Genomic DNA, 26,637 nt, shown 5'->3' on the forward strand with positions numbered 1-26,637 from the left:
TGCAGGAAGATATCACAAATGCAGGTACAGATTCTCTCTTTGCCTCCTAGATTACGTGTGTCTATGTGTGTGTGCTCTATATATTTGTGTGTGTTTGTGTCTACCTACCTCCTTCTTTGCACATTAAAATAAGTTAAACCAGATTCCTCAGCAGCCAGAGGAATGGTACTGGATGGGAATGATACAAAAGCAGAGCTCACTCTGTTTCTTTTTTCACTGGAAAAAAGAACAATTGGCACGGCTGGCAAAGGAACTGGTTTCCATCCCCTAAAATCTCTCTGTCCTTGTGCAGAAAAAAGATTTCAAAGCACCTTGCAAGACTTGATGGAGGTCTTCCCTGTGCTTTAATATCAGTATTGAGTGACCTATGACCACAGTTTAACAGCAAAGAGCAAGTTCCCTGGCTCCGAGGATGGAGCTGCTGTGGCAGGGCAGCGCACAGCCCCCTCAGGGGGAGGATGGGCACAGCCTGGCCGCTGCAGCCACGTCACCTGCAGGCATGGACAGCACAGCCAGAGCAGCAGAGTGACTCTCAGCAGCAGAGTGGCCCTCCATGGCCTCGTCCCTTCTCTGGAGGTGAGTGCTCTGGGGACAGGGCGTTGGTGGCGTGGCAGGATTTCAGGACAGGCCAGCACCCCTCCTGGCATGGGGGAACACCTCTCATCACTCATGTTCCTCCCCATCTGGTGGCTCTGAGCAGAGATCCAAGGGCAGCAGCGTGGCTGTCAGGGGCTGTCACAGCTGCCCGGTATGGGGAGGGGTGATTTATTTCACATCCCATGCACCTCTCCCTTCCATGTTTCCATGTGTGCAGAGCAGCACACATGGAAGGATGAAATGCTTTTGAGTGCATCTGGAGGGCTTTGAATCCTCTGTGGGAGGAACACAGGGGAGACTGGGAGCATCAGTACTGATGGGCATGGATAGAACAGATGTTTTTCTTTTTCATTAAGTCTTTAATCAAAAAAGTTGGTTATTTTTGAAAATGTTTTAAAAGAATCTAAATTTGTGAAGTATAAAAATGCTGCTTTTTCAGTAAGGCTTGAAATTTACTGTCTGGAAGCAATGGGAACAGAAACCAGCCGATTCAAACTGCACTACCAATAGCCTGTGTATCTGAAGGAAGGTTTTATTACCAGCCAGTGTTTGGAAGAAAAGAGTACTAGATCAAGTTATGCCATTGGGGATGAAGTCTTTCTCACAGCCATAAGGGAGTCAATATCCTACTGTGATTCCCTGTTATGTACACAAAATTACACTGGGTATCAAGAGCCCCCTGTTCATTTTGCACTTTTAGGGTTGTTACCCCTGATACTTTCAACCAAAGCAGCCTGAACAAATGCTGAGGATTTGTACTTTTTTCCCTTTGGTGCCAGGTGAAGGCAGGGAGTTTTTGGGATTGCTCCATGCATGTACTGCTAAGATTGATGAGGATTGTCCTACAGCATTTAGGGCCCATTTTAAGGTTGGGTTAATAAATTTCTAGAGGTGTGATTATTTTAGGCCCTGAGCATTATCATTGTTGTGTGATGCCCCTTCCAGAGCTGCCATGAGCACTAAATCTGCTCACTGGTGTTCACAAGTCTGAAGGCTGAGCTCAGCCCTGCAGGGAGACAGCAGGCTCTTGGTGGGGATGTTGTTTTCTGGCAAATCCATGTTGTACTTAGCACTTAATCATTTCTGTGTCCCCTAAGGCAGATTTCTTTTCCCTCTCAGTCGGTCACAGCCCTGTCACGCTCCCAAAGAGTTTGAGCAGCTGATGCTGAGTCACCAAGTGGAAAACACAATGTCTGAGGAGGCTTGACTAAGAATTAGGAAGAAGAGGGTAGAAAAAAGGGGGAGAAGCACAGTTTAACTTTAGCTGGTTAGAGCATAGAGGTGCTCTTCAGCATCGGAGTCTTGATTCCTCCCCTCTTCTCCCTTTTTTGGCATGGGAACATGGGTCTCACCGAACTTGTGATTCAGTCTCCAGGGGATGAACTTTTGGTCTTTTTAGTTGAAGAAGCATTTTGCTATTTTTAATAAAGCCAGGATTTTACCCTGGAAATCTTGACTGCAACTTTTAGCTCTTCTACTGCAAGACTTAGGATAAGGTGAGGAATATTTATCTCTGTGATTCATGTCTACCATCCAAACCCCCATGATTTTTACCTCATATTAATGTTGCTTTATATATCATTTTTTCCATGTGAGGAAACACCCATTTCTCACATGGTGGCCCAAGATTCAGACAGATGAAGTGAGCTGAAGGAGGACAGAAGTGGGTCACAGAGCCAGTGAGGGAAGTGAATGAGGCTCCATGGCTGACTCAAAGCAGCCAGTTGAGGGATGGCCACGGGTGTTTGGCTAAATCACCACAGATGCTCCCAAGAAAGTAAGCAGTAATTAATAATAACTGCTAAATGCAGACATTTCATACCTCTCAACCTTGAAACAGGAGGATTTTTGCAAAATACTTCCTTTTTACTCACTCTCACACTACATGGTCAGTACACCCTGTTCCTGAACCGAGCTGTCATTCATCCATCCTGAGACTTCCCAAGCCATTCATCTCAGAATTTCTGCCTGAAATGGCTGTAATAATCAGAGGCCCCATGTGATCATTTAGTTCTAAGTCTATGATATAATCAGGAAATCTCTGAGATGAGAGCTTGTGTGGAAAGCCACATAGAGAAATACCCCAGAAACCCCCATACCACTTCCTTCAATCAGTGCAGGAGGTGCTACCTTTGGGGTTAATTTTTCTTGCCCAGGATATATTTGATTTTAAAAAAATCAAGATTTCCTAAGCATCCTCACTCAACTTCAACATATTTTCACTCTTAATACTTGTATGTAGCCCAAAAAGCTACTTTATTTAGGTATTGCAGATAGGTCCCAAGATGGTGACCTGGAGTAGTTTTGCCATGAATGGCCAGTTTTGCTATGTCCTGCCTCGTGATGCAGGGGAGGCACAAGGCATATGAGGAACAGAATGATGGTGCAAAAATAATGGTCATAACCAAGTTCGCTCTCTCCAAGTTCAATCTGGTGCACCTGGTATTTGAAAGAAATTATTTGCTGGTGCAATGTCATTTTTAAAAAACTTACACTATACTTTTCAAATTTGTATTTGATTTAAAGCAGCCCATGTGTGGGTTGGAGTAAGAAAAAAAAAAATAGAAGAGGTTTTTCTTGATTTAGAAAAATGGTGACAATCTGCACAGTCTGAGGGCAGAGGTGGAAACCCAGCCCTGTTCTGAGCAAGGTTCCATGCAGCATGGGACATGCCAGGTCAAAAGGAGGGCATGTTCTGGGAAGGGGAACATGTATTGGGAAATCACCAAGGGCCATCAGAACAACTAGTGCTGTCTAGGGTAAATCTGCCTGAATTTTGTTCCGACCTCCTCACCATTTCAGTGTCCAGGTGCCTGCCCTTGGCTGTCCCAAAGCATCTTCCCCTGCCCCTGGGAAGATGAGAGTGCTGAGTGCTCCTGGACAGGGCATTAACCAGAGGAGCTAAACACCACTAACCCCTTGTTGCTGCCTGCCACAAAATTAACCAAACCCAGCAGGAAGAAGAGGGATGGTGGGCTGGTGAAACCCACACACAGACAGAGCCAGGGCTGCTCGCCATGAATTGGGAATTTCTCCATCCCATCTGGACCAGTTGGGGCATCAGAAAAGCAGTTCAGCCACAAACCAAGCCACGAGGCCATCACTCATCAGCACACAGCACTGATGCTACTGCAGAATAGCAGGAAAGGCTCCATCCCCATCTACTTTTAAATCATCAAGCTAATAAGTACCCTGGATGATAAGATGTAATCTTTTAAATGCAGTATGGATTTCTTCCCTGAATTATGCATGATAACATCTTTAGGCAAGAGAGATTTTTTTTCTCTCCTAGAAGAGAAATCTTGTGGTGGTGGTGGTAATCAGTGTTTTACAACAGGCTCACCTGGGAAAGGCTCCCTATTGCTGGGCAACCTCTGCTAACTTCCTGGGGGTGTGGAGCCCTTGGATGGTGCTAGAGCATCTCCAGGCGATGGGAGGCTGTTAAACCCACTGGTCCCACAAGCTGTTACTGGTCTCCAAGCAAAAGTAACCTGCTGAGGAAAATCCAGAGGGGAAAAAAAGAATGAACACTGGGATTTCAGAGGTGACTGGGCAAAATCAAATCGCATCTGGTCAAATGCAGTCCCTGTCTGGGCCTCACTGGTTCCCCTGGGGGGCAGTGGGGACCACATGCTGCACAAGAGCCAAAGGGCACAAATGAAAACAAATATAGGAAATGCCATCTGAACACAAGAACATTCTTTTTAACTATGAGGGTGGTCAAATGCTGGAGCAGGCTGGGGAGGCTCTATCCCTGCAGATATTCAAAACCCAGCCAGATATAGCCCAGGGCAACTCCATGTAGGTAACTCAGCCTGAGCAGAGGGGATGGACAAGGTGATCTCAAGACCCTTTCCAACATCATGCATTCTGTGATTCTGTTTCCTGTTTCTTATCCTTGATTTTGACATTTTTTCTGGCCATTTCTCAGCAATTACACCATTTTGCAGGGTAATAATATAAATATTTGGCTCTCATGCATCATTTTCCCCTCCTTGATCTCCAGCGCCTTTAAGGAGGGTTGTAGTTCACAATCCCCATTGATCAGCTGGGGCACCCACAAACCAAGGGACAAAGACATTCAGGAAAGTGGGAGCAAAGGAACCAAATCTCTGAAGTGTCACCTCCCCTTCCCAGACCAGCACTGCCACTGCAATGCTGGTGCAAGTGGTATTTCCAGAGAAATGCCTGCTGTACTAAGCACCCAGTGACAGCAGAGAATGAAGGCTCTGGAGGCAGCACTCTGTTCACAGATGCAGCCCTTGGACTGCAAATCCCAGCAAAGAAAGATGTTTCTGCATTTTGCCAGGGAGCAGCGGTGCAGGCAGCCCTGCTCTGTTGAGCTCAGCTGAACCACAAGCAGGCAAGCTGGTGCTCCAATGGAAATGTATCCATAACTGGTAAAAACAGGCTTTACCCACCAGTACTTCAAGCTACAGATCAGGTTTCTGTGCATCACATGATCTTTTTTATTATTTTTTTTCCCAGTGTACTGGTATCAGATTTGGCCAACGCATAAAAACCAAAACATTTTTTCTTAATAGTACAATTAATGCCAATCCTTTGAGACTGATGTTTGTAATATCATAAAAATAAATTTACTAAAACTGACATTGCTGTGATTTTGCATCTCAATGTATTTTGATCTATAGGCAAGTACACCTTTAAAAGAAAAAAAAATTCTGATTTATCTCATGGATAGTGAAAACCAGACAGAAGAGCAGATGTGTGTGCATGTCTACAGACACACAAGAACTGAGCTCCCCTTTAAGTACTTGCTTAAATCCCAGGACCTAACAAATAGGAATGATCTAGTTACTCCTTTGGTGAGCTGAATAAATACGTGGACTGTGTTTGTATGGAGCAGAGGAAGCAGGCAGTGGCCATTTATGGACAATTAATCACAGCCATGTATTCTTTATTTCCTATTTAGGGGTGATAAAGTGGGCTGAATTCTAATCAGCTCTCTCTGTTGCAGGGTTTCATGTTTCTGCTTTCAGCAGTTAACACTTTAGAGATAGCTGAAGTTAAATGAGCAGAATGGCTGTGGATTGGGAGCCAATGTGTGGGCTCCTGGGAAGCTATGCTGGAAATGGGCACAGATAATAACACCTCCTAACAGTGAGCTGAGCCCAACTAAAACCACTTCTGATCCCAGATATTCACTCACTACCTAATAAAGTTATGAAAACCAAGGCAAAACAGAAAAAAATGCTACAACTGGCACGCAGGGAACATTCCTATTTCAAGGTGCTCTACAGCTGGTCAAGTGGGATCATGGTAAGCAAGTGGAAAAGGGAAGTTCAGCCTTGTGCCCCACTCATCAGCAATTCCTCCAACGGCAGGAATGCCTACAAATGCACACAGGGTTTTAATGTTTTCTGAACATGTTATTTGGTAGGTAAAGCTGGCTTTTCTTAATGGTCAGGACTGGAAACTACCCCTGCTTGGAGGGGCAATGCTGCCCTCCCTGGCCTCTGACTGTGGTGTAGTTGTAGTTCAAAGGACTGGCAGACCAAGTGCTCCAAGGTTTCAGGCAAAGCTCAGGAGGGCTCAGTTAGGAATTGTTGCACAAATTATTCCTCCATTCTTCCTTGTTTTTTATTTTAAATATGCAGTATGTCAGAACACTCTTCAGCAGAGACACAATCTTCACCCCTTTGTTAAAGGAGTGGAGAGAAGAATAATTTTAACAGAGCCAGTACCTCTTCTCCTTGCACGATGCTCAGTTTGACCTTTCCAGCACTACAGTGGTAATAAGATAAGAATCATGTACTGTACCCTGACCTCAGTCACACCACAGCACGTCTGAATTTGGAGTCAGTCCACTCAAGTAATTAGAATTGACTGGGACTAAGACTGGTGCAGGCAGTATTTGATATTCCTGGCATTTGCAGTGCAGGCAGTCGGTGGGATCCATTACCTCAGCCACACCTGCCCTCGGCGTGCCGCTCACAATGTGTTTATTACGCGTGGCACTAATCGCACAGCAGGAGATTAAATTGGAGAGCTTTTAAAAGGCAAATTGGCCTTTTACATCACCTAATTTGGAATGGGGGCCAGATTGCTCTGGATGATTTAGATACCTAACTCAATCAATGAGTATGAGACATTGAAATGCCTTTGGAAGGAAAAAAAAAAAAAACAAAACAAAAAAATCCTGCAGTCCCTAATCTTTAAATTTCATCTTTAATTCTGGAGTGAAATTGGTGCTTAGAAAATATATCTCAGGGAGGGCAGAGAAAGAAGAGTCCATTGAGCAAAAGTGAAATCTCACTGAGCCAGGGACTGTCATCAGCCAAAGAGGAGATGGGAAATTAGCAGCCAGCTCAGGCTGGCTCACTCACAGGAATACACTGACAAAATCCATGCAAGCAGATGACGCCATCCAGCCCCTGAAACTCTAAATTCCTTTAAAATTAGGGCCCTAGGTGAGAGATACTTTTCCAGGCATTAAGACTCTGGCAGCCCAGCCAAAGTAGAAGATCAAGAAAATAAATTTGAAGGAGTTACTTTATTACAGATAACAGTCCTTCTCCCAGATAGCCACGCTTCAGTTAAACTCACTGAACCAAAGGCCACGTTGCAATTCACTTGGGAAAAACAGCCTGGCCTAAGATATGATACAGGACAAGAAAAATTTATAATTTTGGGACGTATCATCATAGGAAGAATATGAGGAAAGTTTTTGATCTTCTTTTTATTGGGACTCTTGAGATCTCCTGGGCTACTATTTAAGACCCAACATTCTTTGTGCTGCTTGGATCCAGTTTCCATAGCCTAGCACAGAAAGAGGGCTCTGAAAAGAAAGCAGCACTATATTCTGCCATATGCAGTGGACCAAGTGGAAAAGAGCCACCTCAACAGTGGGTGTTACTCAGCAGTGGGAAGAATTTAAGTGATTTTCAAGAAATGACAATTCAGTCCACAAAGGGGCTTGGGGACATGGAGACTTGAAAGATTTGGAGGCAAAATAATAGAGCTTTGCTTTAAAGTCAGCTAGAGACTGCAGAAAACCACTCTGAAATTACCTGCTGGCTTCAGGTTATCCTTGTGTTGAGAAGGAGATACTTCAGCTGTCTGTTCTGGGGCTAGTGAAAGATCTCAGCCCTCTGAGCTGCCTGTATTCAGCACTGCAGGTAAGTTGTGACAAATAAGATGGGATTTACAGAGGGAGAAGTGCCATTGAAGTGCAGTAATGGAGGTAATAAAGACTTTCCTCCTGGACACACAAACAGGATTTCCTACTCACTTGACCAGCCTGAGAAACGTTGCTCATTTGGACACATTTGTCTGAGTCTAAGTAAGAACACACCTGTGTGTGCATGGGCAGTCTGGGGTTAACAAAAGGTTTCTGTCAGTTTCCAAACACTGCCAGTCTGTCCTCTGCTACACCTAGGAAATGTGAACAGCATGGAAATTAAGATCTGCTCACAAGCAGTAACTTAGCTCTTTTATGTAACATGCTGTAATGAAGATTACAAAAGCTACCTTCACAATTTCCAAGTCCAATTTTTTTTCACCTTGCCAGGAATTAAACTTTCAAATCCCAAATGCAGCTTTCAAATCTGAGTTTGTAGGTCAAAAACATCAGAGAGGTTTGTAACAACTTCCTCCTTGCCCCAGGCTTTGTCCACAGACACAGCTCAATGAAATGTGACCTCAATGATGGATGCAGACCACTGACCAACACTTTGACTCTTCCAAGGCCTGGGACAACAATCCAATGGATGTGAGAACCCACAGCAGGGGGAACCAGCTGAAGGAACATGCACAGACCAGTCTTAATGCAGAAAAGATTCATCCAGTTGCTCTTGTTACTCTATTTTACCATATTAGAGCAGTTATTTGATCTCCAAGAGCTGGACCATGCAAGATTCAAAGCAAGCCAGAAAAATTCCTGCCCAACACTCAGGTAAATGAATATTAAATTCAGGTGAGTATTTGATTGGCCAGTGTGGCAGGCTGAGGGCTCAAAAAATGGGGAAGGTTGGAGTCAGTCACTACAGCAAGACCCTGGGTCAGGAGGATCCCTATACTAATTCCCTTCTTGACTTCTACAGCATTTTTTTTTTAATATAATTTCTATCTACATCAATGTTCACAGACATCAAAACTAGTTAAGAATAGACTAAAAACTGAGCTATTCCAAGCCACCAGGTCAATGAAGATACAGTTCAATATGGCAGCATCATGGCCTGTGCCAGGTGTCGAGTGGAAAGAAGGCAGAGAAGGAACTGTACCTCCAGTCTGCTGAGGATCGTGCTCCATCAGGCCTTTGCACGTTATGGCAGTGTAAGTGTGGTCCCCAGACCCCAACTTTTTTAAGAGAAAGTTACTACCAGGGTGGCTTTTTGGAAGCATAAAAATGGCAGATTAAGTCTGACGTTCTTTTTTATTTTGTGATCATAGCTAATTAAGAAAATTATTAGAAACATATACAGATCGAAAAGTTTATTAGAAAAGAAACATTTTAGTTTAATTATGCCACTATGCTGTGTATGACACAAAGCCCACTGAAATCTGAATATTTGATGATCTCTGGAATTTGACTAAGAGCTCTCCAGCCTTAGGGAGAAACTTGACAATTACTAATCTACATACGCTGACAATATCAGGGGCCCCATGAGGGTCTTTAATTGCTCTGTAAACTTCAAACTGGAGTGTTCTTCAGTAGGACAAAACAAGATGCTGCATTCAAGCTAAAGAAGAGTGGTAGTTGACATGTTTATTAAATATCCCCAGGCCCTGAAGGATTGCAGGGTTGAAGGTTCTCTGGATAGAAGAAGTTATAAATGCAGCATCTGATTTATTCCAGACAGAATAATTAAGCATTAATGCTCAGGTGCAGCTACAGCACGATTGATCCAGGTAAACTTTCTGGATTTCCGCAACTCCAAACTGTTTTTCCATTCTCTTGATTCCACAGCTCTTTTTGCTACATTTGCTTAAGTTTTGTGACTGAGCACATGGAATGTCTGCATGATGTGAACAGAAGTGGGCGGTGAGTTCTATAAGGTGCTGACCTGAGATTTTTTGAAAGCAAAATGTGTGACATTTGCCTTACTGTTGCTTAATTGGAGGCAGTGAGTTTTGTCCATGTATCTGGCAGGGGAGGGACTTTTGTCCTCCAAGATACCCTCAATACAGGGCCTGAATTTTTGCCAGAAATTTTAGTACGTCTGGCTCAAATGGCAGCTGCAAGAAAATGGATTGTTTCATAGGAGAACTGATAGTTTCCCATTCTTTCCCTTTAATTTACAGCTTGACACAAGCCCACGCTTTGATGCTGAAGGTTACATGTGTGTTATGGCCAGCACAGAAGGTTATTCTAGCTCATTCTCCTGTTGCTGTATTGACTTTGATGTTTACCTTGTACATTGTCAACATAATCATCAAGCAAATTCTGATTGCTTCATTTCTCATTTTATTTCTGTTTCAGGAATGTGTAGAGTTATCCTCCCACTGCTGTGAGGGTTCATTACCTCTGCTGAACTGGCCATAGCTCGTGGAGAAAGAAATAACATTAACCCCTCCAGAAGCCACCTAAAACAGCAGAGTTGGTCTTGGAGAGGGCTTTTACGAAGTGTTTTGTCATTTCTGGGTAGCAGAAGGAACAGAGAAACCTTGGATCACAACCCACTGGAATGTCCAGCACTTCCCATTAGGGGAACACCTTAACTGCCTTGCAATGAAGTTGATCAGGAAAGAATAGAATGGAGTAAATCCTGAAGGTCCCAGTACCAGCTTCATTCTGGGCTCTAACAACAAAATCCAAGCCTTTCAGTAAGGGATGGGAGAATGTTATCGACACAACACGTTAAACAACCTTAACTCCAGTGAGCAATGGCACCAGTAAAACACTTGTTTATTAGCAGAATGCATCTGATCTCAAAGGCCTGCATGACAAGTTCATTACATATCAATTTAATTAGCTGATTTACATTTAATTTACATTTCAATTAATGTCTTTAGCAACAAAACGTTGCCTTAATAGGGTAATTGCCTATTAGGCAATATGTAAAAGAATAAATAGTTGCATTCTGAGGAAGAATTCCTATTTTCAATTTTTTATTACCATAAATAACCTAAATAATTATTGCTCTTAAGGGGCCACGTCCCAGCTCCCTTCTGGGCCTAATTATAAAGACTTAGTACCTCATTAGGCAAAATGGTTTCAGAGTCACAGAAAAGCATTACTCTAATCGTGACTCATTAGTTTCGACAAAAGAGGGGAAAACTGCAAAAGTCGGCAAATTTTGCTATATTAGTCTTGTGGTTCATAAGCAGAGGAACACTTGAGAAGTGGCTCTCACAGCTGTGTAGGTGTTTCTGTCATGAAGTCCTGTTTTCAGAGGGGTTTTGTTTTGTTAACTTTGGTCATTAAGAGAGAGTCACGTCCAACTGGAAAACCTGGCACGTGCACTCCTGGCGTGGAGCAAGAACTTGAGCAAACTTTTGGGTTTCTGTTCCCTGGGAGCTCATCTTTTCCCCTCATGGCCATGAGCACAGGTGGCTTAGTTGGAGGCTGTAATGTCGGGTTCATCTTCCACCATGCCAGAAGAGTCGCTTTCAACACCATAATATATTCCAATGCATTGAAAATGGATAAATGATTTATAGGTTTTACTTGAATTCAATGATGTTTTATCGCAGCGTAAAATTTACTGCAGGCTTGGGTGTGACCAACCTGCAACTTTACAGCTCTCAGCGTTGGATGTACTGATGGAAAGCACTGAACTCATGTATGCTCACCCTGATGGTTTAAATTTGTTAAAAAATAGCATGGAAGGTTTGGTGTAGTGCTGATGGGGTTTATGCTACGTTAGGCATCACCTCTCTGTGCTAAGCTAACGTGACACTGGATCCAGAATCCTCTGTTCCTCTGGCAGCCAGTGTAGAGCCAACACTAGAGCACCAAGCTGGCACCAGGTGCGTGTCAGAAGCTCTGGCTGATTTGATGGACATGTTTGAGCTTTGTTTGGATGAAGTTTGTTCTGCTGGAGACTCAGCAGTGCAGAGATTCAGAACTGATGAGTGCAACTAAGGGCACTGATTCTATTTGCTTAAAATTACGCCGTGTGAGGAAATAAAAAGGGACTAGTTAAGATATTGTTTAGCAAATAATAAATTAATAATATTCTAGGAATATATAGAGCTTTTAAAATGAAAATGTTTAAATAATGAGAAAACAACCTTTTCATATAGCGTTAGTTTTCTCATTAACCTTTAATGATGATTCATATGTAAAAGAAACACAAACAGCTAGAAATAGGATTGTTAATTATAGCATTGTACAGCCTCCAAGAACAGATAATCGGTGGGGGTTCTCCTTTTTTCTCTTTTTTCATTTTTCTCTTCTTTTTTTCCCCTTTTTTAGTGACTAGGTGTTAGCGTCCTCATTTTACAGAGAGTTAAATTGGCAGCACAGAAACGTTAAGGGATGTTTCATATCTCAGAGCTGTAAGGAGACCCCCTACCCTTACACTCCAGCCATCCTGCTCTAATGTTTACTGAAATCAGCAATGTCTCTAGGGGATTTTGGAACTCATCTTAAACCCCAAGAACTTCAGACCACTTATGACTGTCCCATACTGTGCCAGCTTCTTACCTGGTGTAGCTCACCCAACTCGTGAGCCAATTCATCTGCACTCTGTGTTTGGGCAAATTTATTGCCAGGGACTGGGAAGTTCTAGTTCATTAGTACTTAATATTCCTTTAACAGGGTGCTGTGTGTATATACCATTAAGACACTGAAAAAGAAAACAGGTAGGAGTCACTTTCTTATAATACTAAGTGCACTCTTTTACTAGGATAACAGTGCTAGAGAGAAAGAGAGAGAGAGGCTTCTACTTCCAAAAAATGTTTTATTACCTTCAAAAGTTAATTACTCAGGATTCAGATGTATCTTCTGCTATTCTGAATTTTATTTTTGCCCCTACACCTGATGGATCTGGAATTCTCTTTTGAGCTGCTAGCCCAAAAGCTCATTTAAAACCTTCCCTACTTCCCCATGTCTCTGATTAACACTAATCCACTCTACCCTTTCTTTTCCTACAGCTTCTTATGCTCACTCCTTGCTGCAGCCTGCAAGAATTCTAATTGGCATCTGCTCTTCTTTGTGGGTTTCCATATTTTTTCTTTCTTCCTGCTCCATTTTCTCTCTGTCGCTATCTGGGCTGCTCTACACCATCCTGTTATACTTTTTAGCCCAGATCTGCCTAGTGCTGTAAAGGATTTGATGATTTTCTTTAGGAAGAACTCTAATAATAGCCACAATCCTGCCCCTTTACAAATCTTCTTACAATGAAAAAGAAAATGTTCTGCCCTCCAAAGTGAATTCCATTGAAAACCAAAAGTTCTTGTCATAAAAAAAAAAAAAAAAAAATTTAAGTGTATATATATATAATCTCTTTCTCTGTTCCTGATGGATTGGAGACATTTTAAAGGAGCAATGTTATAATTTATGGGGAATTTGAGCATAGATCTCAGAGCTTCCTATTAGAAACTAACTTCAGTTATTATTTCAAAACAGCATTTCAGGTTTTTTCCTCTAATATAAAAAGCTATGATTTATAACAGGAAAACAAGCCAGCAAGAAAGTCCTTGAGGTTCTCTAGGACTTTGCTGTTGTCAATCAAAATAACAGGGAAGATGCTCAAATGCTGCTGCTTTAATGGGCAGAGGGACAAAACTCCTGACACACTGCAGAGGCCTTTGGAAAACAAGTGCCTGATGCCATGTGAGCTGGGTGAGGCTGGCACAAGCCAGACCCTTTATCTGGATGTGATGGATTTGGATCTTTAATTGCCATTCCAGGTGGCCTGTGCCAAATCTGTGACTTCTCAGCCCCCCATTCAGCTGCTGCCTCTGCCTGGCTGCCCAGAGGTGAAGCTTGTCCCCCTGCAGGCTCAGAAGCCTCAGAAGCTGGCATTCCCTGCCACTCCCCAGCAGCTCCCTGGGCAGTGCCAGGTGCTGCAGGGCACAGGCTCCAAGGCAAATCCTTCAGAGCCCTCTCCCCTGATCTCTGCTCAGTAGCCAGTGCTTTACCATTACTTGTTAAAATGCTGTACAGAGTCACAACATTCACTCACAGAACATACTGTCAGGGCAGCCTCCTGTATATCACAGGCCATTAAATACTGTTGTCAATCTTCTTTTTGTTTGGCTAAAATATGTTTTGTTTCAACAAAAGCATTTCTTTTGTCAGCTTCTCATTCTCCTTTGGTATTGTCAGGAAATGGAGAATTCACTTTCTCTTTGATAGCCTGTTCCAGTGGTTACTCCCTTTCTCTGTTACAATATAATGCCAAATATCTAATTCAATTTTTTCTAGCTTCAGCCTCCAGCAACTGATCCTTGCTATGCCTTTCCCAGTTAAATATCCATATAGTATTCTGTGTTTTCACAAAGGTTTTCACAAAGGCAGATGCTGTAATCAAGCCACAGCTTTTGGCTTTCTGCTCAGGCCACTGGGCTCTTGCTATTGCAGCCAGAGTCATTGTGGCTGACTTTCCATCAGCAGAGAATCTCCCATACGGAGCACTTTTGGACACTACCAAGTGCTCAGAACTACTGCAGGACAAGAGTCATTGTCTCTGGTGCGGCAGAAGAACAGACAAGGGTAGCGAGTCATGTTTGCTTCCTCCATGACCGTTGTCTTGAGCTGCTTTGCCAAGCCAACAATGTTCTTTTCTTTGCCTTTTAAATACAAAGCTGTACATACATAAGACGTAAAAAGCTTTAATTTATTCTGTGAAAGTGTTCATCAAGTGAGAGACAGGACTCTGGGAAAAGATTAAGAGCTTACATTTTTCATTTGACTTATTTCACATAAAATTTCATAGAGGATAAAATGATGGGAGGCAAAGAAGCAATGATATTTCTGTTTTATCTCTTTCTAAGGACCATAAATCTTTCTGAAGTATCATTAATTATAGCAGCACCATTCACAATGCTATTGTTAAGGGTCTATCAGCAGTCCCCATTATAAAGCCCTATTTTCAGGGGTTTATAACTTGGTTAGAAGAATTTTGTTTCTGGTAAAAACTTTGCTGGGGCAATGTCTCCATCTAAGACAATTTATTTTAAATGCAAAGCACAAAGAAAAATGTTACCTCTTCTGAACCGAGTAAGGGAGAGACTAGGAACTTTCTGGGGTACAAAGCTAATGCTGTCTTGGCTGATTGAATTTCTGCCATCTGTGAATTCCTAAGACTGTATTCAAAGAAGTTATCTCTTAGATGAATTTAGATTATTCCTTTACAACACAAGTTTCCAATTACTACAACTGAATTCAAGATCTGGAATATTCCTCTAGTGGCTGTAATCAAATCAGGTTTGATTTCTTTAGCTGCAGCCAGTCGAAAAAGAATTTAGCAGACCTGGAAAACAGCTTACATGTTAAGAAAACTTCAGTGTCTTTAGACAGCTTGCCTATTATTTCTTTTTTGTTGCAGGTGGGATACACATAAGAATGAGCGAAGCTAATGCTCACATGCACCAAAATGAGTATTAGCAGCAAAATGGAGGAATTGCTCTATCATGGCTGAGCCACAGTGAAATGTTAAAGAGGCACTGAGTTTCTCCAGATGTGCAGTAAAAATGCTCTGCAAAAGGCACTGGTGAGACTGCAAGGGCATGGCAAAGAAAGGTCACTGCTTCACCTACATAAAAACATGAGCTGGTGGCCTTTTGCCTGTAGCAACTTGTAGATTCATCAAGAAAACCAAGAGCTCTGCCCAGTCGTGTCTTTGCACGTCAGGAAAGAGCAAGACGCTCAATAAGACAGGATCAACAAAATCATTGTGGCCTTTTTCGAAAGCAATAGATATTAATGAATGGGAACTTCTGGGTAACTTTTTTTTCCTGCTTTAAAGTAGAAAGATTAGATGAAAATGTATTTTGTGAGGAGTGTGCTGACACCCTCAGGTAATCTCCATCCTCTGTCCTCATCAATAATCTAGCACTCTACCTTTCCCTGTTACATTACTGTCTGCAGTAATCCAATTCACTTCAGTCCCCTTAGATCCTATTAGAATCTCTCACAAAATTCTTCCAGCTCTGCTCTATAGTGTTCTGGGATTATTTAGTCTTAACTTCTGCTGCCTGTTTTCTTCTACTACGATCCTTTGCACAGGGACCAACTTTTGTGGATTGCACATTTAACCTCGCAGTGAGTCAGAAGATCAAAATTAATGCAAAGGGGTATTGTCCAGTGGGGTCCCCAGAGCACCCTAATTCTTGGGTAGCAGTTTGGAACACTGCTGACTATATCTTGTGATAACAAGTTCCACTATCTAAAGTTCTTTCTTCTATCAGTTTTGATTTTGTCATCTTTTAATTTCACTGCACTTGTCCTTTGAAAGGATAAACAGGCATGGGAAAAGAGAAGAACTTATTTCTACATATTATTCAATCCCTTATGTACCTCCTTTGTATTACATCTTATTTTTCTCCCCTCTAAAGTAACACAGTCTTAATGTTTTGTTTGTTTGCCTTTCTAATGTGGAAATCTTACCATATCCTGTAATTTATTGCTGTTATTTGAGCAGATGCCTTCCTGGAATTCTCTTCAGTTATTAATGGTAACTCAGTTGTGCTCGGTGATGATATCTAAATAACAGGCTCGACATGCAGGAACAGAGATGTCTCCTCTGGCTGCCTGGGCAACATCAGGGGCTCAAAATAGTTAGAAATGAACCTCTGACAATATTCCTGAGAACTGTAGCACAGGGTGGCAAAATGTGGAAAGCTCCTTTATTCCCTTCACTCTGATTGCCAGGATGACTGTGAAATATCACTTTGCACCTGGCGTTCTTCTTCCTAAGAAATGGAAAAAACCATTCCTGGCATCTTAGCTGAAAGTGAGCCTCTGACAAACTCGGTGATGTTAGGCTTGCTCTCTGATCTCCAGCCTGATCTGATCTAATTCTGTCTAATCCCTAGTATTTTATAGATTCTGAACTGTACAATACCCACGGTTTGCAAACCTCACCCTTCCTATTTTTCCCACTTTACCTGTTTTGTAGCATATTTCAATGCACTGAATCTCCTGATGCCTGACCATCACAAGAACTGCAACAATATGATATTAATCTTGTGGTAATTATCTTAAACCAGTGTGACTTCATTCTTTTGACAGTTACTTCTAGTTTGCAGTGGTAGAAATAAGAGCAAAATTGAGTATTTTGATGACGTCACAGCTCCTCTGTAGCAGCCATGTTAGAGGGACCAGAGGACAGGAAAAGCTGAAGCCCTTAACTGGAGTAGATTGTAAAAGAAAAAATAACACAATGCAGAGAAGTCTTTCAGAGGCTTTTAATACATGGAACTAAGTATAAGTAGTATTACAAGAAGATTTACTGCTGGAAAAGCAAAGAAATTCATGTGCTTTCACAGCAGGGAAATTTTACAGCAGTTACAATCTCAGATCTATTACAGAAGCAAGCATTTTTTTGTCGTTTAAGTTAACAGTTTTTTCTTATTAGAAATGGATTTTTAGTAACAGTCCAGGTTTTCCCTCACTGTCACCCAGATTCCTGCATTACTGTTCCTGCAGCGCAAATGCAAGTGTAAATCACACATTTAACAAAAATGAGAAGGTCCAGCTTGGTCTCACATTGCTGCAGAAAGGGCTGGAGAGAAAAGCACTGCAGCAGCAGCAGCAGCCTTCCTTCCCAAGGCCCAGCAGGGAGAAGGGGCAGAAGCTCTGCAGACCAGAAGGTTTGCCAGGGAAAAGCACTGAAATTCATCACTGCCTTATCACTTTGGAGAAGCTTTCAGTCCTGCCTTGTGCTCCTTTTTCAAGGGCTATAAAGTACTTCTGTTCCAGGGCACTGCACATGGATATTAAATTCTCATCACAAACATTATACCATTTTTGATTTCAGCATTTATCTATCTTCTGTTCTTATATGGCCACACTTACCATAATATCCCATACTTCACAATCTTTAACACATTATTTAACCCTCTAGAAAGCATATATATGAAAGGTAGCTTAAAATAAGCAATAAACCATTTTAATACTTTTACCATCTGAAGCTATGGATCTGTAAGAATTTTCTTCTCATTAACTCTGGAATGCTATTCATAACCTTGAGACTGATAATGCTTAGAAAATAATTTTATCCAAGAGTAAGCCCCTCCTTAATATATGTACTAGAAGTCTACAGAGAATTTCCAGGCCCTGAACACAGAATCCTTTGCTAAAAAAAAAAAAAAAAAACCAAAACAACCCAAACCACACCCTAAAAAAGACCCAAAACCACCTAGACAGAAACAGAGCTGTTACAGAATTCACATTAATGAAAACAAGCCCTGCCTTTCCAAATCTTTATTTGTTTTAAAAGATTGGTATCAAGTATTAGTAGCAATATTTAATCCATCTATAGATTTCACTTTTGTCTGCGCTGGCCTATCATGTTCTTTGCCATTTCCCTTAAAAAAAAAGAAACCAAAAAACAAAGACAGAAATCAAAGCATTTGCAGAATGCTGTTTCTTTCCAGATCACTTAACATGATTTTTCTTTGAAATTGTAAAATTAAAATAAAAAAAGCCAAGGGATACATTTGAGCCACTGCTTTCTTTTGGAAGCAATTAAAATTTTCTGTCCTCTCTACAGCTGTACTTGGGAACTTGGAAAGAATATTTAAAGCCCAAAATCCCCTCAAGGTCTGAGGCTGAAATAACTTGCACTTGCTAAGACAGAAATCAGACTATTTTGGTGTTGGATGGGATTGCAAATACCCTGAAAACAACTAAGCAGCAGAGGCATTGGGGAATATCCTTGATGTGACCAAAATGGCGAGGATCAAGGACATAAATCTGAGTTTGTGGGAGGGTAGGAATAAACAGACAGTTTCAGATATGAGCATGGAGACAAGTCTTCAAAGATAGAATATACCCTGTGCACTGTGTCTCACCCACAGAGGAGACATTAAAATGGGATACTCGAGTCAAAAGTGCCCAGATGCCTACAACACAATGCAGGTGAATTGCATCTAAAAAAAAAAAAAAAAAAAAAAAAAGGAATGGAAGTCCTGGGCTTTTTAGCTACTTAAGCCTGGAGATATGAAATACTTGGATGAGACCCCTCTGCTGCAGAGGAGGCTCTCTCTGCACCTTTCTGCAGGAGGACCAAGACGCTGCAGGAATCAGACATATCAAGAAGCTGAAGGAATCTGACATATCCTGAGCTTCACATTCCTCCTGGATGCCCCAAAGCAGCCCTGTCCTTGCCTGGTTCCCTGCCCCACACCGAACACCTGCGCTTTCACACCAGTGCTCCATCACCCATCACTGCAGTGTCCGACCTTCAGGAGACAGAGGCTGGAAATTGTATTTTATCTACTATTTATGGTACTTTATATACTATTTATGGTCCTATTTTATCTACTATGTACGGTATTTTTGGTACACTCCAGCAGCTCCACAAATTCCTGTGGGGAGTGCCAGGATGAGCCAGCCTGAGGTCAGAAGTGGGAAGGTGGGAGAACCAGGGAAGGTTGTGGGATGAGCAGGGATGGGGGACAGGATTAGCGACTGGACAACACGGCGTACTCTTTAAAATGCGCCAGGGGACGTTTAGGTTGGAAATTGGGAAGAATTTCTTCATGGAAAGGATCATTAAATAATGGAACGGGCAGCCCACGGCGGCGGTGGAACCACAGTCCCTGGGGGCGTTTCAGGCTAGACGGGACGCACCACTGTCTAGCGATGCCCGGCCATAGGCTGGACACGGCGATCTCAGAGATCTTTTCCAACCTAACTGATTCTGTGAGGGCAGGAGCCCTGCAGAGCAGTGACGGGCTGAGGAGAAGGGGACATGGGCGCTCTGGGGACGGGTGTGGGCAGGGCCAACAAGGCCTCGCATCCTCGCAGCGCGAGGGCGGTGAGCGCAAGGCGGGGCGGGCACGGAGACAGGGAGGGAGGGAGGGAGACAGAGAGGGAGGGAGGGAGACAGGGAGGGAGGGGAGCCGCCCCCGAGGAGGGCGGAGCGGCCGCCGCGGACCGGACGCGCCCCGGTTACCGTGACAACGGCGTCGGCCGAGCCCGAGCGGCCCGGACCCGGCGGGCGCCGCTGCCCGCCCGCCCATGCCGCGGAAAGCGCTGCGCTGCGTCCTGCAGCTGGAGCTGCGCTCGGTGAGTGCCCGGGCCGCGCTCCCCGCCCGCCTCAGCCGGGCCGCGGCCGGCAGGAGAAGCCGCGCTGGGCTCTTCCGGCATCGCTTCCCGCCCCGCTTTCCTCGGCCCGCCGCCGCCCGCGCTCCCGGCCTGGCGGAGCTTCTGAGGGGCTGCTCCGGGCCTTGCTGCCGAGCGGGGGCCGCGCTCCGTCGGCATTGCAGCCCGTGTGTGCGGGCATCCTCCGGCGGCCCCCGCGGTGGGTTGGCAGCAGCCGCGCCTCTCCGCAGCTCCCTTTTCCTGTGGCAAAGTTGTGGGGGATGTTTGTCCCCCGCGCCCTCGCCCTTCCGCTGGTGTTAGCGACAGCCGTGCCGCTTTAGAGTTCTCGTTTTCCTGTGGAAAAGGGGTTTTTTGAAATACACTGATTCTTGGGAAGCTGTAGGGTGTAAGGAAAAGCACTCTCGGGGGGAAAAAAGAAAAAAAAAAGCTAAAAGCAAAACAAGTTGCAGGAAAGAGCGGCTTGTTCATGGCTCTGGGCAGCTCTGAGTATCTGGGTGTTACATGGCGGGGAGCTAAGTCAGAAAGGGTGAAAGTAGAAAGTTTTGGCATTAATTATGTTAGGATTGTACTCTTTGCAAACTTTGCAAAGTTTTCTGCTTCTATCCAACCTGGGAGCGCAGCAAGGAGCTGTATCATGACCCTGAAAACTTTGCAGACGTGGCTCCCTGCAGTTGGTGGCTTCATATGCCCTGGTCCTGTAATCCAGAACAAGCACTGCCATACATAAAATACCTGCTGCTGAGAGGAAAACACGAGATGCCACCCACGAAACTGGAGTGCAGATCCAGGAAGTCTATACTGGGAAATTGCCCAGGTATTCCTGGTTGCTTAGCTACCCTTGTTCCCAAACTTGAGTGCCTGCTCTGGAGCAGAGCTGTGGATTTCCACACACGGATGGCCAGGGTGTCACCCTGGCGGTGTTGCTGTGCTGTCTCAACAGCTGGTGTTTGTCTCCACAATGCCAAAGCCTGCTTGGTTCCTGGAGCAGAGCGATGTGCTTTCCTTTTCTGTTACCACTGGCTGTGAGCTATTCCTGTGCCAGGAGTGAGTACAGGGAACACAATTCCCTAGGGTCAGGTTTTCAGGCGTGGCTGTTTGTTATTTACCCTGCTCTCAAGGCTACAAGAATGGAGACTACTCTTACACAAATGTCAACACTGGCTTTTCATTTAAGGAATTTCTTTTTTCCTTGGCGTTTGCTCACTTGATGTGTTTTTTGGGCAGCAGTTCTTTCAATTCCCAGTTGATCTTTATCAGCTAAAGCAACCAGGTATTTTTGGTAGTATTTTGTGTGATGGACTCACCAGCTTTCTAGCCATCTTAGGGATGGGAGCTACTCTTCCACTTTGAATTTGCATTGATCAGAGTCAAAATCGAACCCTAATTTTGAACCCTAAATTTTGTCTTAGGTGATGTAGGGAAAAAAAAAGTCCAACTTCATCCTATATATCTGTATATGAGTCAGAGTCACTAAAAATGTTAAAAGACATGAATCCCAGTAAGCAGAGAGGAAAGTTTTTAATGGCAACCTCAGCTTGATACATCCTGGTTCTTTGCACATTATTGATGCTGTCCTTTGGCCAGTTCTGTACCATCATTGATACTAACTCCTCTACTAACTATTATTAACTTTTTCATCATAAATAATAATTCCTTGTGATACTATATGATATCCTTTATCCAGAAAAGGAATTTGCAAGAAAATGTAGAATTTTGCTTGGTTGATCTGTTTTTAGGGAATGTGTCCTACTGGGTTTTTTCCTAGTGATCTTTTACTCCGTGTCTTTATTCTTTATTTTTGAATATTTAAATATTTCAATCAGTGGAGTTGTCAGTTTTCAGATTTCTCTTTCTGTCTCACATGGATTTTTGAGCAGATTCCACCTTCCCTATTTTCATTACATTTCATTTAAGAAAAATTACATGTGCTGAAGATGGTTCAGCCTCCCTGTGGCTCCTTGGTCCAGGCCAAGTGCATATTGAATGATTTTTGTTTCCATCATTTAATTCTTCAGGTTGTCTTTTTTTTCTCCTGTGTTAAATTTTATTAAAACCAAGGCAAAATATTCCGTTGTGTTTGGGACATAGATTTGTTAGCTTTCACATCTTGGCTGATTTATGCTATATCCATTAATTCTCTCTTTGTTTGCTTTATTTGTAACCAAAGTCTTGTCCAAATTTCTGATTTATTTTCCTGCTGCTTTTACAGTGCTCTGCATATTTCTCCACCCTCTTTGAAATCTGTCCAGTTTTTTTAGAAATTCTGCCCTCTGTTTTACCCTTGCTTTAGGATACAGATAGGTTTTGCTTCCTTTGACTTAATGAAATTCCAGTATCTTCTCCGATCTGAGTCCACCAGCTCTTTAGTCTTGTTAGTTTCCTTCATTTCTCTTCTCAAATGGAAGGCCTTACTTAAAGACTAAGTAGTTTTTTTGTTTTGTTTATCCTGCCATGGACTGTGTGGAATAAGTGCTCTAGAGGGTTAAGATCAGTAGAATTCTTTCCTTTTCTGTGAGCTTAATTCAGTGATTTCTTTATGGCTATTTGTGATGTCCCAGGAGTAGAGGTTGGTACAGATTTTCCATCCTCCCGGGAACTTTCAGCAGAGATGTCCAGCATAACCCTGTCCTGGAAATTCCTCATGGCTTGTGAGGTCAGTTAATTGCAGCACTGATCTCCCTCTTCCTTAGCTGATCCATAGATAAAGCTCTTACCATCTTTAAAATAGTCTCTCATCCTACTGGAGCAGTCTGAAGTAAGATAGGAGCTTCATTTGTCTCCCAAGTGTTATGGAGCTCAGCATGTTACAGGATAGGTGTCATGAGCTGCAGATATGCATGTGTCATTCACTTTTGGGTCTGCTTTTAAGTTACATGGTCACATAGATTTGGTGTTCCAGCCCTGGTGATGAATTGTGCAGTTTATCTCCAGTGTAGTAGAATCACAAGTTTCCACATGTGCTACCTTAACCCACATGCTCATTTGTAAGAACTTGTTTTCATTTTACAAGATAGCCAGAAAAAAATGGTACCTGTTGTTGGCAGGTTTGCCTGTTGCAGCATCTTCAGATCTCTTAATAAACTGGCAAACATTGGTTCCCTTCTCTAAGGTGAAAAGCACAAAACTCCAGCTTAAAATGGTTGTAAATTCTACAAAAATATCAAAGACAAAAGTGAGAAGTAAAGCTGATACGACATGTAGTATGTAGTTTGGGGATCTTTCCTTGTATGAATGAAATCTGTCTCTCACTCCTGTTCACACTTGCAACTGCATGAGTGTCATACAAGCTGTTTAATGCTTGACAGACTGTTTCAATTGGGTTATCCATTATTCTGGCACTTCTCGTGTAGATTTGAAACCCTCATTTATATGGAGAGGAAACCCTTTTTTTACCTTATACTTTATGTAGTGATCTCTCACACATTGTTTTCTTCAAGTTCTTCCACCTTTTTTTCTGCTGTTTATATAGTTTTCTTTTAAATGCAGTTAGGATTTCTCAAGTAAAATGTTCACTTGGGAGTAGAAGACTGTAACCAAACCACTTATTTTAATTCCCATCACTCTCCTCCTTTGTCTTTTCTTCCTGGCAATTGAAAGTCTGAATATTTTCTCCAGAAACCTTATGCTGGAAGAGACAACCTCATATTTCTAATACTGACAAAAAATGAGCATGAGACCTTAAGTAAAAGGTGTCAATTCTCTGTCAGGGAAATAAAATAAATCCACGTGGCTTGGAGAAAATAGCAAATAGTTTTGGAATAAATTGTGTACATTCTTGCAATCAGAGCTTTAAAAACAGACTTACTTCTTAGTTAAAGAATTTCAGAATTGTGCAGACAAAGTTGAGAGGTTTGTGGCAGTGTGTGGCAGCCTAGCATGAAGCCTTCTCTTCTTTGAGTTTAAAGATGGCCAGACTTCCCATAGAAAGGAAGAAATGTGTCTGGTAGTACTGGAACAACAGTTGCTTTTCCTCATTTACAGAAAATTTACTAATAAACTTGCCCTTTCTGGTGGCTGGACAGATGGATATCTAAGCATGTAAATTTACCAGCGTCATTCTGTGGTTAGGCTGAAGTTTAGGTGGGGTTTTGTGTTTTGGCCTCATGTAGACTTCATTCTACATGAGTCTTCATCTGGGAGATGATTGTGCCTTACACAGTCAGAGCATACCTTTGACTGTATTAACCTGGCCTTGGTTTCAGTTTTGGTTGAAGACAATGGAGTGTGTTTACTTAAGCAAGAAGAATTTGGTTCTGATTGTTTTAAAATGGTGACTTTTTTTCCTGACCAGTCTGTACAAATGGAATTGCTTTAGAGAAGAATTTTTTTCGCTTTAGTCTGTTACATCCTGACTTTCACGAATCAACCATTTCAATCCTGACTGTTTCATTTTTATCATGAAAATAGCCATTGCTTTCTAGCTAAAGTTCAGTTTGTTTAATCAGTGTGTTACTCCTACAGGTAACTTGTCCTGGAGTGCAGCTGAAAGACAAACAGGAACTTTATCTCAGTGTCTTTGTACTTGGGCAGTACCACAAAACTGAACGTGTCCCTGCAGTGTTCCCACTCTTCTTTCAAGAAAGACTACTATTTGAAAAGGTGAGATATGTCAAGTGCTGATACAACCCAAATAAACCCCATCACAAATTCCTCAAAAATTGTCTGCAAAACCCATGAACACAAATAATCAAACTGAGAATGGAGCAGTATTTTATCTCCTGCTTCTCTTTAGCACAGAGGAGGGGTGTGTCTGTATTATCCACATGGGGACTCAAGAATTGTGTGTACTGAAGATTCTAATGCATGATGAGAGTTTTTAGCTGTTTGTTGATTCTTTTGTGAACTATCCTTCCTTAGTGTCTGTTTTCCTGGCTTGAAAGGGACTGAATGTTTTTGTTCTAAAAATTATGGCAAGGTGAAGAACAGAGACTGTACAATGTAGGAGAGGCAACTTAATTTAGTAGAAAGATAAAATAGCAGCTCAAGCCTTTTTGGTGACATCTTACTCCCTTTGAGATACTTTTTTCATGGTTTGTCACCAGAATTCCCAGATTGGTACTCTGGCCCTGTAATTTATAGTTGTTTATCACATATTCTGAGTCCCTACTAGCTTCATTATTAGTACCACAGGGATAATGAAACACAGTATCTTACAGATATGATCTGGCTTCTTCACTGCCTATGAATAATAATACTTTGCCCTTTCTAGTTCTTTTCCTTTAATCTTTCCCCAACACTTTGAAAACCAGGCTGAGTAAACTTGCTGAGAGTGATGCTCTGGTGAAGGGGATGAGAAACAAACAGTGATCATTTCAGTACCTATGAAGAGTAGGAAAGACCATCATTCTTTAAAGGCAAACACAACACAAACTTCTTAAGGAGAATGTATTGAATGCTGTTTTCAGTGTAATTTAGGGGACCTCCATCCAGTGCACCATCCTACCCTATTCCTTGCTATCTATTCACATGGGATTCAGGTTAAAAAAAAAACCCGAACAGGAGAATGGAAAGTCATCTCTGTGAAAATGAAGCTTAAAACATTACTTATAAATTAGAGAACATTGACCTATCAGAATAGTAGTACCTGCAGCAAATTATGTTTGTCTCTTGAAATTTTCTTAGACAGTGCTTACCTTTACATCATCAACACTTCACAATAAATTATTTTTTGTTATTTACATACAGAGAAGGAACTCTGTATGGATAAAAAGTATATAATAAGAACTGCTGGCTTTCAATGAATTTAATCATGTTCCAAATGATAATTTTAGTATTCTTTCTTTTTTCCAGTGGGGATAGGACTCTTGACAACCATCTTGGCAAGGAAGAGCATTGATTTTTGGGGTTTTTTCCCTTCACTTTCCCATCTCATTACTTTGAGGTCCATCTGATTACTTTGATCGTATCATAATTATTATTACTAGTACTATTATTATTATTATCATTTCTTTTTCAGGAATTTGCTAATATAGTTGATCCTGGAGACCTTGTGAAGTTACTGGAGTGTAAGTTCTGGGGTTTTGTATACTACGTTATATCCATTAATGCCATGTGTATATGGGCTCTAAAGATGTTTTGGAGGTTTATAGTTTTTCTATCAGGAGCCTGTTCTGTGAAAAACTAGTGGGTAACAACTATTATCTAACAAGATACCTCTAGAAATGTATGTTACATGCTTTGGAACAGGAAAAGATTAAAAAGTTGTAAGTGATTGAAAGTCCAGCTGGTTATCTGGTAGTGGGTTCCTTTATATGGTTATTTATTTGAATAATTTTCAAATTATAGAAGGATAAACCTGTATTTTTTTTTTAATTTTCTCTTTTCATTTTTAAGAAGATTATGTTTTGCTACATTTGTATAAGGAATTGTGGTGAGAAAACAGTGACCTGAACTCAAACTGCAGGGATATGCACCCTCACATGGGAGTTATCTGTAAAGGTGGCAAAGCTTGCATAATCTTCTTTAAAAGAGGAAAAACTTGGCAGCAGATAGAACTTACAAGTTCTAAGTCAGATTTAGTGTTGTCATTTGTACCCTGCTAATGCCATTGTGTTCATCTATGATATTTATGCAAGCTATACTTAAATTTTTCTTATTATTGGTGTGGTGGAAATAGTGCAGCAATGTACAGTGCTGTGAAGTTTAAATCAGTGACTCATTTTTCTTGGGCTTTGACTGACTTTTTCATTTTAGGTTTTTAACTCATGAAAAACTTTTTTCCCTTCTAGTTGACACAGCAGTACTTGAACTAATACAGCTCGTTCCTCCAGGTATTGTATCAGTCTTTTCATAAATTATGCAGTTTAATAGGTGAATTTCCAGGAGGACATTGCCCATTACAGCACAATCACTTTTTT

General features: G+C 42.0%; 1 protein-coding gene across 1 annotated transcript in view; it reads left to right on the plus strand.

Moving 5' to 3' along the window:
* Positions 1-19,636: 19,636 nt before the first annotated feature.
* Positions 19,637-26,637, plus strand: part of SPATA6 (spermatogenesis associated 6) — a 35,569-nt gene continuing 28,568 nt past the window's right edge. The window contains exons 1-4 of the mRNA XM_084211435.1: positions 19,637-19,744; positions 24,242-24,379; positions 25,737-25,785; positions 26,509-26,550. Coding sequence (XP_084067561.1) covers positions 19,697-19,744; positions 24,242-24,379; positions 25,737-25,785; positions 26,509-26,550 — 277 coding nt within the window. The 5' untranslated portion in view covers positions 19,637-19,696. The remainder of the gene's footprint in view (positions 19,745-24,241; positions 24,380-25,736; positions 25,786-26,508; positions 26,551-26,637) is intronic.

This window comes from Fringilla coelebs, assembly GCF_963513975.1.
Source record: "Fringilla coelebs genome assembly, chromosome: 9".
NCBI lineage: Eukaryota > Metazoa > Chordata > Aves > Passeriformes > Fringillidae > Fringilla > Fringilla coelebs.